At 39.6% G+C, this 14444-nt stretch overlaps 2 protein-coding genes and 1 pseudogene across 11 annotated transcripts in view; 1 reads left to right on the plus strand and 2 right to left on the minus strand.

The window, feature by feature from the left end:
- The window catches only part of Golga4 (golgin A4), a 101133-nt gene extending 97023 nt beyond the window's left edge, over nucleotides 1–4110 (minus strand). For all 7 annotated transcript variants that reach the window (XM_047530242.1, XM_047530241.1, XM_047530240.1 and 4 more), the window contains exon 1: nucleotides 3761–4110. In XM_047530242.1, coding sequence (XP_047386198.1) covers nucleotides 3761–3832 — 72 coding nt within the window. In that variant the 5' untranslated portion in view covers nucleotides 3833–4110. The remainder of the gene's footprint in view (nucleotides 1–3760) is intronic.
- Nucleotides 1888–2000, plus strand: LOC124969650 (uncharacterized; annotated as a pseudogene).
- An 8331-nt stretch (nucleotides 4111–12441) lies between the features above and the next one.
- LOC124968541 (translation initiation factor IF-2-like) overlaps nucleotides 12442–14444 on the minus strand; it is a 38759-nt gene continuing 36756 nt past the window's right edge. For 3 of the 4 annotated variants that reach the window (XR_007105754.1, XR_007105755.1, XM_047531113.1), the window contains one exon: nucleotides 12442–12779. The gene's annotated coding sequence lies outside the window, so the exon portion shown is untranslated. Of the gene's footprint in view, nucleotides 13106–14444 lie in introns of all 4 variants that reach the window. The other variant, XM_047531112.1, reaches the window with a different exon arrangement.

The following is a 14444-nucleotide window of genomic DNA, read 5'->3' on the forward strand; positions in this document are numbered from 1 at the left end:
ATGACCTTGAGTCATCAAGATAATATATAAATTGAAGAACCTTTGCTAAAGAAAACAGAGATGCTTGTGAACTCTTGTAAAAAAGACTATCATCAAAAATAGGTTTTTGTTTTTATTAATTTGTTCATGAAAAAAGTCCTTAACTACTGAAACAATGATTCAGAATTTCTCATTTCTGAAAGGCTTTGAATAACTGAAGCCTGGAATCAGAAGAGAATAAAGTTTCTAAAAGTAGTAGATTACTAACAATTTACTTTTGAGTTTTGGATAAATACATGTATTATCCAAAAGGATTATTTAATATATTTTATATACAAACTGATTTTACTTGATCCAAACACACTATCTCACCACAGGCATTAAGCTACAGAAACTGGGAGTGCTAATATCAGTTTACAACTAGCTTTATTTATATTACTAATACTATAAACTTCCTTATTTATATATAAAAGCAATTTATTGTCTAAGAAAAGCTAAACATTACAAATTTTAAAAAGTATATTCAATACCTTACCAGTACCTTAGAATACATCCTTCTTAGAATACATCCTTACATACTTTCATGGCCTGTATATAAGAATACACTTTTATACATATTTTCTACCATAAAACTGAAATTATACTTTATATGCTGCTTTTAACTTGTCTTTAATTTTTCCGCAGTTCTGACACCAGCGATGTAACATTAAACTTCTGTGAACCTCCCTCTCACATCTGTAAATGGAGTAATATAAACATTTATGTGAAATCAAATCATCTGTGTAAAATACTAAACAAAATACCTTGCATGTGGTAAAGTCCTAATAAATATTTTTGCTTTTTATTTTTTGGTACTGGGGACTGAACCCAGCGGTGCTTTACCATTGAGCCACATCCCAGCCCTTTTTTTTTTTTTTTTTTTTTTTAAGAGAGGGTCTTGCTAAATTGCTGAGGGCCTCGATCAATTACCAAGGATGGCCTTAGGATTGTCTTGCCTCAGTCTCACGAGTCACCAGGATTATAGCATGCACCATCATGCCCAGCAATATTCACCATTTAAAAGGCATGATAACTATTTAATCATTTCTCTACTACCCTTTATTTTCAGCTAGTTTTTAACCTGTTAAAAAAACTTAGACATTATTACTTCATGTACATATATGACTCCATGACCAAGGTGAACCTACAATATGCATAATCAGAAAACTGAGAGATTATACCCCATTTATGTATGATCTATCAAAATATATAAATGTCATGTACAACTAATTAGTACAAATTTTTAAAAATTTTTTTAAAAAATTAAACCAAGGCTGGTACAGTGGCACACGCTTGGAAGGCTCAGGAAGGAGGATCACAAGTTCAAAGTCAGCCTCAGCAAAAGCGAGGCACTAACCAACTCAGTGAGAACCTGTCTCTAAATAAAAAACAAAATGGGATTGGGAATGTGGCTCAGTGGTCAAGTACCCCTGAGTTCAACCCCTGATACCAAAAAAAAAAAAAAAAAAAAAACAGGAATAGTGACAGGTGCCCCTAAACCCAGCTACCCAGAAGGCAGAAACTGGACTTGTAAATTCAATGCCAGCCTAGGCAACTTGGTGAGACTGTTGTCTCAAAATAAAAAAGGGCTGGGGATACAGCTCAGTAGTAGAGCACTTGCCTAGCATGCCCAAGGTCCTCGGTTCAATCATCAGTACTACACACACACACACACACACACACACACACACACACACCTCTCTCTCTCTCTCTCTCTCTCTCACACACACACACACACACACACACACACACACAAATCCATGCAGCTAAATCTTTATACATCCTAAAATTTTCCTAAATTTCTAGAAATTGAATCCTGGGTCAGTGATATTTTATTCATTCCCAAATACTTCCAAATATAAGTACCTTAGGGCTTCCTGGCCTTTTGGCTAAGATCAAGTGTAGTATCTGTTTTTAGCCATTTAATATCTGATATTAAATGGTTTTTAGCCATTTAATATTTGATATGCCCTCTATCCAAATATAAGTGCCTTATGTTCACTGCCCATTTACCCACATTCCTCATCTCTACCTCACTTTTAAGGTTTGTCTTTGTTTCTTAAATAATATTTTTGTAAATAATATTTTTGTAAAAAGATGGCAATGCATGCAAAAACAATCCTTAATACTTAAATTTTAATCACTATTTTCTTGGGAAGCAAATCCTCAATGTCATGTTCTGAGGTTCTCTCAAGAACTGCTTTACCTATACAAGCTTTAAATTTAGAAAGAACAATTTGGGGGGCAGCAGGTACTGGGATTTAAACACAGGGATGTTTTACCACTGTGCTACATCATCTATCTAATCTATCTACCTATTTTTTTTTACCATTTTTACCATTTTACCATTTTTTTACCTATCTATTTATTTTTTGCAGTGCTGGGGATTGAACCCAGGGCCTTGTGCTTGACAGGCAAGCACTTTAGGAACTGAGCTATAGCCCCAGCCACCTTTTTTTTTATTTTGAGAGAGTGTCTCACTAAGTTGCTGAGGGGGCCTTGAACCTGCCCCAGTCGTTTGGATTACAGTCAATCTGCTACTATCTAGGGGGAGAACAAAATTTCAACTTATAGGCTGGGGCTGTAGCTCAGTGGTAGGGCACTTACCTAGAACTTGTGAGGCACTGGGTTCGATCCTCAGCACCACATAAAAATAAATAAAATAAAGGCAAGCTGTTCACCCACAACTGCAAAATTTGTTTTTAAATTTCAATGTATAGTTTCACAAAAAACCTCAGTGCAATAGTTACAAGATAAGTGCTAAGTTTAAAAGTTAAAAATGACTTCAAATTAGTCGAAATTCAGCCTTTCCTGAACCACAGGCAAAGACCAGAAACCCTAAAACTGATAATGAATTCTGTGCCAATCTGTTGAGAGTCAAAAATCTGGAAAGAAATTTAACAGAGAAGCCCTCGTCTTCGCTGGTATTACCTAAACACATTCAGTGAGTGCTTATGAATCTGTTTCTTTAACACTAACACGCCCCCTTTCCCCTAGAAATTGATTTCCTAAAGAAACAGAATTCCTGAAAAACAAACGTAATCGCTATTCACAAGGGCAAGGAGGGTTGTGAACAGGCACCGGGCCCGCCCGGACTCAGAATGTCAGCCCCTCCGCCAGTCCCGGATCAACCAAGTTATGTGAAGTGACTAACTCGTGACAGCTTCGGGCGCTGGACGGCGGCCACACCGCCACCACTTTCAGGTCCCACCGCTCCTACAAGCATGCCTGGCCGGGATGGCTCAACACCCTGCCTTCACCCTTGCACCAGGATTGCAATTAGGAGACTAAAGTGACCGACAGGAGTTCTGCGAGATCCTGGCCTCTCCAAACTCAATCTCAGGTTGGAATGGGAGAGGGGTCCTCAGAAGTCAGCTATCACAAGGGATAGGTTGGGATCTCGGATGTCGGGGAAACCTTCAATAGGAGTCAGAAATCATGCAAGATCCGAGCCCCTCGCACTCATCCTCAGGTCAGCGTCAAGTATTAAGGAAAAACTCTTGAAGTGAGAGGTCACGATGGATCCGGCCACCCCATTCCTGGACAGAGTTTTGGAACTGGGGGAATCCGGGTCAGGAGTCCCGGAGCACCTGGACTGCCCTCCAAGAACGACCTCCAGGGGATTGGTAAGAGTCCTCGGGTTAGGGATCAAAGGTCACGGAGGAACTTCCCCCCGCCTTCTCAGACGCGGTTGATGTCAAGGGGTGTCGGGAACTCGCAGAGAAAAGCGGGGTCTTTGTACCTGAACAGGAGCCAGCACCTGCTGGAGCTGCTGCTGCTCCTCGCTTATCTTTTGCTTCAGTTTCTTGAACATGGCGCAGCGCGGGGTCCTGAGTGTGAATGAGACCTGAGGGGCGAGAGGCCGGGGAGTCCCGGCCGCGGCGGCGACGCAGCTTCTCTACACCAGGGGCCGCGGGGGCCGGGTTTCGCTGCCTCCTCCTTGAGCTCGCGGGCGAAGCGAGACACTCGTCCAGCGGGTGTTGGCGTCGCCGCCGCCGCGTCTCTTCCTTCCAGATGCCACTGGCTGGTCTCGGCCCCCCATCCAGCCCCGGCAGCGGCGGCGGCGACAACGGCAGCAGGTGAACGGTGCTCCAAGGGCGCCTGCGCGGCCTACGTGGAGCTCACGGAGGGAGCCCTACGGCGCGCCGTAGAGGACAAGCACGGAGGCAGCGCCGGCACATGCGCGCTCGCGGCGTAGCGCCCTTACCGGACCGTGAAGAAAGACGTAGGGTTCCCTGTTGCCTAGGCGGTATGCGCATAGGTGCCCCGGTCTGCCCAGAGCCCGGGGGAGGACCGAGCTGGACTGGTGCTCACCTGGGCCTCGGCGCTGTGGATAGGGAGAGTGCTACTTCTACTGACTGTGGCTGAGGAGATAGGCCTACAGGGATGGCGGCGAGAGTGTGAGCGTCCAGGGTGGGAGAAGGGGGATCCGGGGAACCTGACGTGGACCCTGAAGGGTAGTGTGCTTCAGTCCAGTATCGGTTGTTAGAACTCTGGAAGCTTTTTTCTTTTTTCTTTTTCTTTCTTTTTTTTTTTTTTTCGGGGGGGAGGGCGGGTATTTTGGGGTCTTGTGTATGTGTGTACACGCTGGGGATCAAACCCACATACATAAGATTCACATCCCTAGCCTTTTTAAATTTTTTTCGCGCATTTATATATATATTTTTTTCTTTTTGCGGGGGCGAGGGAGAGAAACAGGATCTAGTTGTGTTGCTTAAGCTGGCCTGGAACTCCTGGACTCAAGCAGTTCTCTGCCTTAGCCTCCCACTAGCTGAAGCTACAGGCTTACACCACCCCAAGTGCCATAATTTCCATCTTTAGTTCCTAATATTCCAGACTGCTCTCCAAAGGGACCATCTTCCCTTCCCTGACCTCTTCCACCTGTTAGTAAGTCCTTGAGACCCTTAACAACCCGAATGTTTCAGGCCGATTTTGTAATACCTCAGTCACTTACCTTTATTTTTACTTTCACTGAAATCGTAATTTCATGCTTTCATTCAAAAACATTTTTGGGGGACTGGGGTTGTGGCTCAGTGGTAGAGCACCTGCCTAGCATGCTTGAGGCTGTGGGTCTGATCCTTAGCACCACACAAAAATAAAATAAAGGTATTGTGTCCACCTACAACTAAAACAAAATATACATTAAAAAAAATTTTTTTCATATATGCCAGGGACCTGGGGACATTAAAAAGAAAAATTTCGCAGCTTAGTGAGTTTCCTAAAGAGTCCAGATTTACCCCTGACACTTGCAATCATCCCAAGAGATATTAACGTTTATGCGCCTGATTCATCCAGCACTCTGAACTTTGGCCAACTGTGCATAAAATAACAACTCTGCTTTTAAAGAAATAAAATATTCTGAGCCAAATATAAGTAGCCATTGCCCCAAAAACATAGATTCAAGTTACCCTGAGTGAAATACTCCATTGTGGAAGAGGTTACATGAACTTTTCTAGTCATAGAACAAAAGAAAGTCTGAAATCAATATTTACCAATTGCATTGGTGGGAGCCTCAGGTAGGCATATAGGCCAAGGAACATCTATAAGTTTCAAAAGTTATCTAATAGCATTCTTAGCTTTACAGTTGGTGGAAGCTAGGTCTGCTAAGCTTAACAATACATTCTGAGATGTTCACATAATAGTTGAGAGAATATGAGGCCAGATACAAAAGTTAAGATAAATGACTATTCTTGTAATATTCCAGTTCTTCACAATCAAAACATTCTAATCAGTCAAGGTCAAGCTGTCTGTCGGATCTTTAATATGGATGCAGCTTCTTCAGAGAACTTCAATTCTCAAGGGAATCCTAATATTGTCTCAACAATGCCCTTCTATATGCTATACCTTTGGAGTCACCTGAAACTGTTTACATTGCCTTACATTCCTTACAGAATCTATACTGATCCTCACATTTTAGCAAATTTTATTTACCAGCAATAATAGGAGCTTACTGCTCTGTTAAGATTCCATAGCTTGAACTGGGCACAGTGAGTTGTACACGCCTGTAATCCCAGCTTCTTAGGAAGCTGAGGGAAGAAGGATTACATACTTGAGGCCAGCCTTGGCAACTTAGAGAGACTCTGCCTCAAAATTAAAAAATAAATAAAGTGTTGGGAATGTAGCGTATCCTGGGTTTCATTCCCAGTACTGCATAAAAAAGAAAAGAAAAAACAAAAAAGGAGTAAAGATTCCATAGCTTAATCCTGAAATATATTGGAACCAGAGTGGGACCAGGAACATTATCTTAACATCTGGTCCAAGTTCTCTTATCTCACAGTGAACACCATATAATTACCAAATTTCTTTCTTTTTCGAAGTCCTTTATCTCTCAAAAGACTAATCAACAGAACTTCTGCTGCTTCCAGCTCCAGGTTCCCAATATGCATCCTCACCCCAGCATTCTCAATTATATGTCAAAGGTTGTCAATTTTATATTTACATATAGGTATACATATGTGTGTATATGTATGTATATGTATATACATATATATAAAGCACAAACAAATAAGAAAATGAGATCATTTAGAGAAAATAAAGATCAGAAGAGGACTAATTATGTAAAAAAAAGAGACTTACTAGGACACAAAAAAAAGAGGAAGAGGCAACTGGATTGAAACTCTTTATCACATTTAACACAATTTTGTTGAAACATTAAGCCTCCTTGCAGATCTCTGCAAAGTAACATTTTCTCATTGTCTGTTCTTAATTAAACCTAGGTTATTCTTAATTCTTTCGCTATACTGGGTGCCACAAATTTGGATATAAATCATCTTCTGTAGTGTTCAGGAACAACCCTGTCCCAGTATATGAGAATCAACTCCCAGGTTTCCCTGAGACCAAAAAAAAGAGACAAATCCAGGATTTACAGTTTATTGGAGACATAGTGATGGAAGCATGATCTTGGGTGGCAGCAAGACCCACAATTTGGATCAAAAAAAAGATTGATATAGAAGTAACTACATCCAAGCAGGAATGTATTTGGTTTATCTCAAACTAATCTCTAAGACTCCCTGTTACAGATGGCCCCAGGTTCTGGTCGTAAAACTCCACTTTCTGCCCTAATGGTTTTCTTTATTTACAGTATGCTAGTAAACCTGACCAAGGTTACCCAGGGGTAATTATGGTAGTTAATGCCTAAAAATGGCTGTGGTCAGATCATATGTATATATAGGGTTTGACCTGGGCACTTCTCAGAGACCTTCATCAACCCAATAGGAACACTGCCTGCCCCTATTTTCTATGTCTTTAATTTGAAGTCATCTGCTCAAAGACTAGCACACCTCACTGCAGAGTAGAACATTTGAAATGGGCTTGCACCCTGATAATAATAATAATCAGAGACTCAAGAATTTATTTCCTCATTGAAACTGGTACCTGTCTTTTTCTACACAAAGAAATAATTCTTTTAATTATAAATCACTCCTAAGTGCTGTCATTCTTCCACCCCTTCCAATTGCAAATACTGTCTTCAATGTTTTGGGAATTTTTCAGAATAACAATCACTAGTGACTATGCTTCAGATAACAGTATTACATATTATCCAGTTCCTTTCCAAGCCTTAGAAAATAGTATGCCAGAAAATGCTTCTAGCCAAATGAATCAGCATACATCTGAGAGGGTGGGGTTATGGCTCAGTGGTAGAGCACTCGCCCGCTTAGTATTCATGAGGTCCTGGGTTCTGTCCTCAGCACAACATAAACATGAAATAAAGGTATCGTGTCCACCTACAATCAAAAAAAAATTTTTTTTAAATATATACATCTGAAACTTCAACTCTGATTTTCTCCTTTCTGATGACAAATGCTTTATCAATGATTTTGCATCATCACATAACATACTTTCTTACCCCTCATCAAGAATCCTTGTTAACCACAAGAGTATAAATAACAGTGGTTAAGAGCACAGTCTTTGATATTACATGGAAAATATGAGTTGGCCGTTCTCCAGCTCTGGAACCTCTGGCACTTAGGCAAAGTACAAAGTGCATTGCTTAAGGAAAGCCAGAAAGTTATGAGTGAAGCATGTATACCAATGGTAAATGGTGCCAAATGAAGGAAAGTAGCACACTACAGTGTGAACCCATGCAGCAAAATGACTCTTAAAATTCAGTCAAAGGGATGGATTGTGACAGCCATGTCCCATCTCTCTGCATTTTATTTTCCTAGTTTGGAACATTTTATATTTTATAATATAAATATAACTATTTGAAGTTCGAATAAATGATGTGTTTAAAGTGTACAGCTCATAATGATACCTATATGAATTCTAATGTAACAGTTGTCCTCTTTATGCTCTGAATGTAGCCCTTGCTGCTCTGCCATTGTAATTTATTTTTTAAATAGACATGTTTCTTTCTCTTCCTCTTTCCCTGTTCCTCCCTGATCTCTCCCTAATCTCAGGAGGAACAGGATTACCTTTCTTCCCCATCCTAAACAGATTATCTGTCCTTGAGTACATACCCACCATAAGAATGAAGTAACCCACACTTTGGGGATGGTACCAGAAGATCTCAGAAATCACTATCTCCCAAATTAACAAGCGAATTACAACTCCAGACAAAGAGCAAGTGGAATGCAGCCTTTGAATCACCCCTTTAAAAGCCCCCTCTTCTTGCTGATGGGCAAAAATCACAGCCTTTGGGACAGGCGTCCCCTCTTTTCTCCTTTCCTAGCAAAGCGAGAAAGCTGCTTTTTCCTTTTTCTGAAAACCATGTGCTCGTTATTAGATTGGCATTGGGCACAAGGAGCTTTTGGTAACACTAAGAACTTCATTCTCTTCTGACTTCTGAACTTTATACACTTCTTCCATATGTTGCAAGTGCTAGCCTAGATCTTTCCCCTGAACTATTATAGCACCTCCACTAGGCTCTTAGCTCTGGGGTAGTAAGAACTATGCCTATTGTGCAACTTGCCCAACACTAAATTTTGACAGAATGTATTAGTCTTAATACATCCAAATGCCTATTAACAACTTCCCTTAATGGCCTGTAAACACATCAAATTCAACATGTCCCATACTATAGCACCCACCATCACCATCAGACTGGCTCTGTTTCTTAATCTCCCTAAGTCTGTTTTTCCATCTGTATTTTCTTCCTGAGCTGGTGTCATCTCCATCTACCCAGTTATGGAAGTAAATAATATGATGGTCCATCAAGACATCACTCTCATTTATCACCCATATCCTGATATCACCAAGTCTTCTGTCTTTTACTCTGAATATTTCTCCAATTTATCTTCTTTTTTATTCACTTGCTACTAGTTAGTTTCAATCTTCATTGTATTCCACCACTTAAATGGTCTCCCAGTTGGCAGGTTTGCTTCTTTCCAAACCATCTTCTAAATAGCTGATGTTACTGTTCTGCTGAAACCCCATCAGTAGCCTCCTTGTCCTGCAGCACAGTGTTCAAATCCCAGGAATCACAGCCCAGTCCCTGCTTTTCCTTCTTACTACACCTTCTCCACTCTTCACACATCAAAGATCCAGATATATCAAACTAACTGGCCTTTCACATCCTGCTTTTGTGTACCTCCTTGAATCCCCCCCACACACACCTTATCCATAATAGTTGTTAAAATCTAAATGACTGCAGGGGTGGGGATGTAGCTCAGTGGTAGAGTGCTTGCCTAGCATGCACAGGACCCTGGGCTCTACCCCCAGCACCACAAAAACAAACAAAAAATCTTAATGACTACAGAAGTATATTTATCATTTTCCATGTCTTTATGCCTTTATTCCTTTTCTTGTTCAGTTGTTTACTCCCAAAGCTATTCATATTTCTTTGGGACTTTCTGGAACACTACTCTCCACACAGACACACACATCAGCTGAGTTAATCATGCTCACCTAAACAAACTCAGTCTTACACACTATTTTTATTTATTTATTTATTTTTCGAGGTGCTAGGGATCAAACCCAGGGTCTCATGCATACCAGGTAAAGTGCTCTACCACTGACCTACCTCCCAAGTCCCTTCTTATTTTTTATTTAAAGACAGAGTTGCCAAGGCTCGTGTCAAACTTGGGATCCTCCTGCCTCAGTCTCCAGAGTTGCCTGGATTACAGATATGTGTCACCTGGTTCACCTATTTTTGTATTTTCATTATTAAAGTAATATATACTCACTGTAATAAAAATAAAAGTATAATATCCTCCTAAGTAATTTCTATTAATAATTTAGTTTGTTTTCTTTCATTTTTTCCTGTACCTACAAAAATATAGGTATGTGAATCTAATTATCTACATATGTATGTATTTTAGTTTTAATTGATTTATTTTCATTAAAAATGGATCATACATATTCCATATATTACTTTTCTCAATTAATATACTATGAGTATCATTTCTAATCAGTATTTCAGTTTCTTTATTGGCTAGATGGTGTTTTGTACCACAGATCAACTTAAGATTTACATATGTGTGCATCTATCTTCTTTCCATTTTTTGTTATGAAAAGAAATATTAAAGTGAATAACTTTATAAATATATCATATGGTGTATGTTTCTATAGAAAATAATAAATTTCTAGAAATATAATTAAAGGACCCATCTTCTATGTATGGTTAACACAAAATTAACCTCCAAAATGTATATCAATTTCTAATTCTAACAACAGTGTGGGATATGACCTTTTCCATAGCTATGTATAGACTTCCATATATTGCCAATAATAAGATGACATTTTATTTTGGTATTATATAATGTGATATATGATGTAAGTGATATTTACTTTTACAATTTTTACTTTATAAATATTTTACTTTTATAATATTTTACTTTCCAACTGATACTTTAGTCATAATTTGTTTATCCAATTAAAGAAAAATTTAGTTACAAGTGTGCATGTTGTTAGAGTTCTTTCTCATCATGTTATATAATTTATGTAACCTTGTCTATAAGACACACAGGAAAAACAAACTCAGTTTCTCCTATTCTATCACAGCACAAAATGCTTTTGTGACCTCTGATTTCTCTCCACTGACAACCATCAGTCAGTTCTCCAGATTCTGGACCAGACACCAGCTGGGTACCCTCTAATTCAATTCACTTCTCTATCTGGAGTTAACACCAGATCCCACACATTGAGGGCTCATTCCCCTGAGACCATTTCCCACTTCCAAGGCCAACATAAGCCCCAATCTGTCTTACCTGTGCTTCTGACTTGCTAGCTGTAAATCCGGGTTTCCACTCCTGGGATTTAATGAATTTGTTGGAGTGGCAGAGAGTACTCAGGAAAACACTTTACTCATATTTACTGGTTTATTCTAAAGGATACAGATGAAGAGATTCATAGGACAAGGTGTCCCCCCTCTAGAAACATCCATGTATTCAGCTATCCAGCAACTCCGTGAAAGCCAGTCTTTTTGGGTTTCTATAAAAACTTCATTATGTAAATATAATTAATTAAATCAATTCAACCTCAACATATTTTTTTTGCAGTACTGGAGATCCAACGCAGGGCCTCACACATGCAAAGCAAGCTCTACCACTGAGCTACATCTCCAATCCAAGATTCAGTTTAAATATGAAGAGAAAGATAGGTTAATAGTACAAGCAGAAAAAAAGAATAAACCATGTGTCACACATCAAGTTCCCTTGGTAACAGACTCTGAGATGTTTCTACAGATTTGTTGGAATTTGGGTAGGATATTGGGACAGAAGGCAAGAACCTTGGGTAAGGCTGGTTCCTTCAGCTTAGGTGTGAGACACCAGCCACTGGGGCAATGAGAGCCTCAGTCCTGAAAAACACACCTGAATAACATACTGCAGAGTCCACTATATGAGATGAACATGAATCATAAGAACATTGGTATGGCTGCATTAATATCAAGTAATGTCAACTTTAAGGAGTAAGATGAGACAAATATAAAGAAGGACATTTCAAAATGATAGAAGTCAACTCTGAGAAATCAGTGATCTCAAGTGCTTATTCACCTAATGGCAGAGCCTTAAAAAACATGAAAGAAAAACTGACAGAACTGAAAGGCAAGATTTTATCGTTGGAGATTTTATTGTTACCTCTTTATGTACTTGATAATGTTGTGGGAAACAGACTGGTCAAGAAACAGCAAGCAACACTCAGAGAGGAGGAGAACTTCAAACTTTATGCCAGCAGGCCCAGAGGAAAAAAAAACTCCAAATTCTGATCCCTGATCCACACTTTCTCACAATATTTATAGGTTATTTGATATCATCTTAGACCCATCCTATCATTGGGGCTTTTTCCTCTTTAAAAAAAAAAATTCTAATCTATGCAACTGAAGGCCTTGGGCAGGGTCTCTAACATAAAGCATGCTCACAGAACAGATAAGAAACAGTTTCTTTCACCAGCATCTATTACATTTAGGAAGAAGAAGTCACACTCTTAGGGCAGTTATCGACAATACAAAAGTGTTGCAAGCAGTAAGAGAAGAGTCAAGTTTGGTTCCAATGAGTGGATTTTATTCATGCAATACACACTCAACTTAGCATTCCTAATAACAGCAAGTCACAAATACATTGAAGATTCAATCCCTTGTTCATCTAGAGTCCAATCCCCACGGACTTACTCAATGCAACGTCTCTTAGCCAAGAAGTCAGTCAATAAGACCAAGGGGATTCCTCTCAGCCATAGCCTCTCTCAGCTCCTCCGACATCTTCGGATGTCCTCGGGTGTCCAATGAGTCGGAGGCTGCATGGCAGTCATCACCGTGGGAGCAGTGGTTAGTCATCTGGCCTCGTTGACAACGGTTGATCAGCAATCAGTGATAGTGTGGACAGCAGCTGGGGCAGTCAAGAGACAGAAACGTGGAGTCCTCTGGTCATGGTGCTGTTGACCATTTGCTCCAAAAGTCCAGAGGTTTAAGTAGTGGTTTTTATTCTAGTCATGTTCTGGTCTCATAGATAAAGGTTCATATCGACATTGGTCCAGCCTGCCACACACCTGCCATACTTGACAAGTCCAGGCAAATACCGAATACAACTTATTAACACTATAAGACAATTCCTATTATTTTTCTTGTCTCATTGAAGCCAGAATTGGAGATTGGGCCAAATGGAGGAAATGGAGGTCATGAAAGCCATCTACTTCTGGAAGTTAGAGACTGCCCCTGGTAGAATGGAATGTCAAGGATCTCCAGAGCCCATTGATTACCAAATTTACCTGCCCTTATCAAGGACTGCGGGGGGGGGGGGGGGGGGGGCTGCTAATTAATGACCCCTGGGCCCTTGCCTGACTGAATCACTTTGGCCCTCCCCCTGCCCATTCGCTTCTCACTTTATGCATCTCACCTGCAAAACCAGGCCTAGTCATGTAAGCAGGAAGGAGAGATAAGGGGGGAGAGAACTGGAGAACAAAAGAGACCTTAACCTACAAAAGATGTAGGGTGCGCTCACTTCCTGGGATTCTAGAACATCAGCCATGTCCCCCTTCTCCCTCCTGGGAGAAGTCTGTATTATTAGTACTTTTAAATAAAACCTGTTTAATATGCTTGCCTTGGCGTGCTTCTCTAGTGTTCAAAATTCAACATTAGAAGGAGCAGAACTCATCACCAGTAAACGACGGTATCACTGGGGTTGCAGCTCACTGATTAAGCATGGATGTGAAGCCCTGGGTTCAACTACAGCATCCCCTCACCCCAAATCAGTGGAAATATGGAGGATTTGGCTTAACCAACTATATATATGTGCTTCTTTGGAAAACCACACCCAACAACTTTAGAATACCCATTTTTTTATGAATACACATGGAACATTTACCAACATATACCACATGCTTGTTCATAATATATTTCAATCTATTTCAAAGGAGTAATGGTATTCAGTATGTTCCCTGACCACAATGGAATTGAATTAGAAATTAGTAACAAAAAAGATAGGAAGAAAATCTCCAAATATCTGGAACTTAAGCATCTCCATTTCAAATAACTCTTTTTTTTTTTTTTTTCCAAATAACTCTTGAGTAAAAGAACAAAGCACAAAGGAAAGAAAATGTTTTGACTGGATGAAAGTGAGAATAGATCATATCAAAATTTGTTAGGTACAGCTAAAACAATCTTTCAAGGAACTTATAGAATTGCATGTTTATATTAGAAAAGAAAAAAGTGAAAATGAATAATCTTCTATTTTAAGAAGCTAGAGAATGAAGTGCAAATTAAATCCAAAGTAGAAGGAACAAACTAATAAAGAGCAAAATCAATGAAATAGAACATGGACAAAAATAGAGAAAAAACAAAAAAGCTAAGATTTGGCCTTCAGAAAAGATTAATAAAATTGATAAGCCCCTAGTAGGGCTTGTTGATAGAAAGAGAAACACTAAGTATCAATATCAGCTAAAGAGGGCATGTCACCACAGATCTTAAAGATATTATAAGGAAATAAGTTTAGGTGAACAAATTTAACCATGTAGAAAAATGGACAAATTCCCTGAAAGACACTAACTATCAAAAC

This window comes from Sciurus carolinensis, chromosome 17, assembly GCF_902686445.1.
Source record: "Sciurus carolinensis chromosome 17, mSciCar1.2, whole genome shotgun sequence".
NCBI lineage: Eukaryota > Metazoa > Chordata > Mammalia > Rodentia > Sciuridae > Sciurus > Sciurus carolinensis.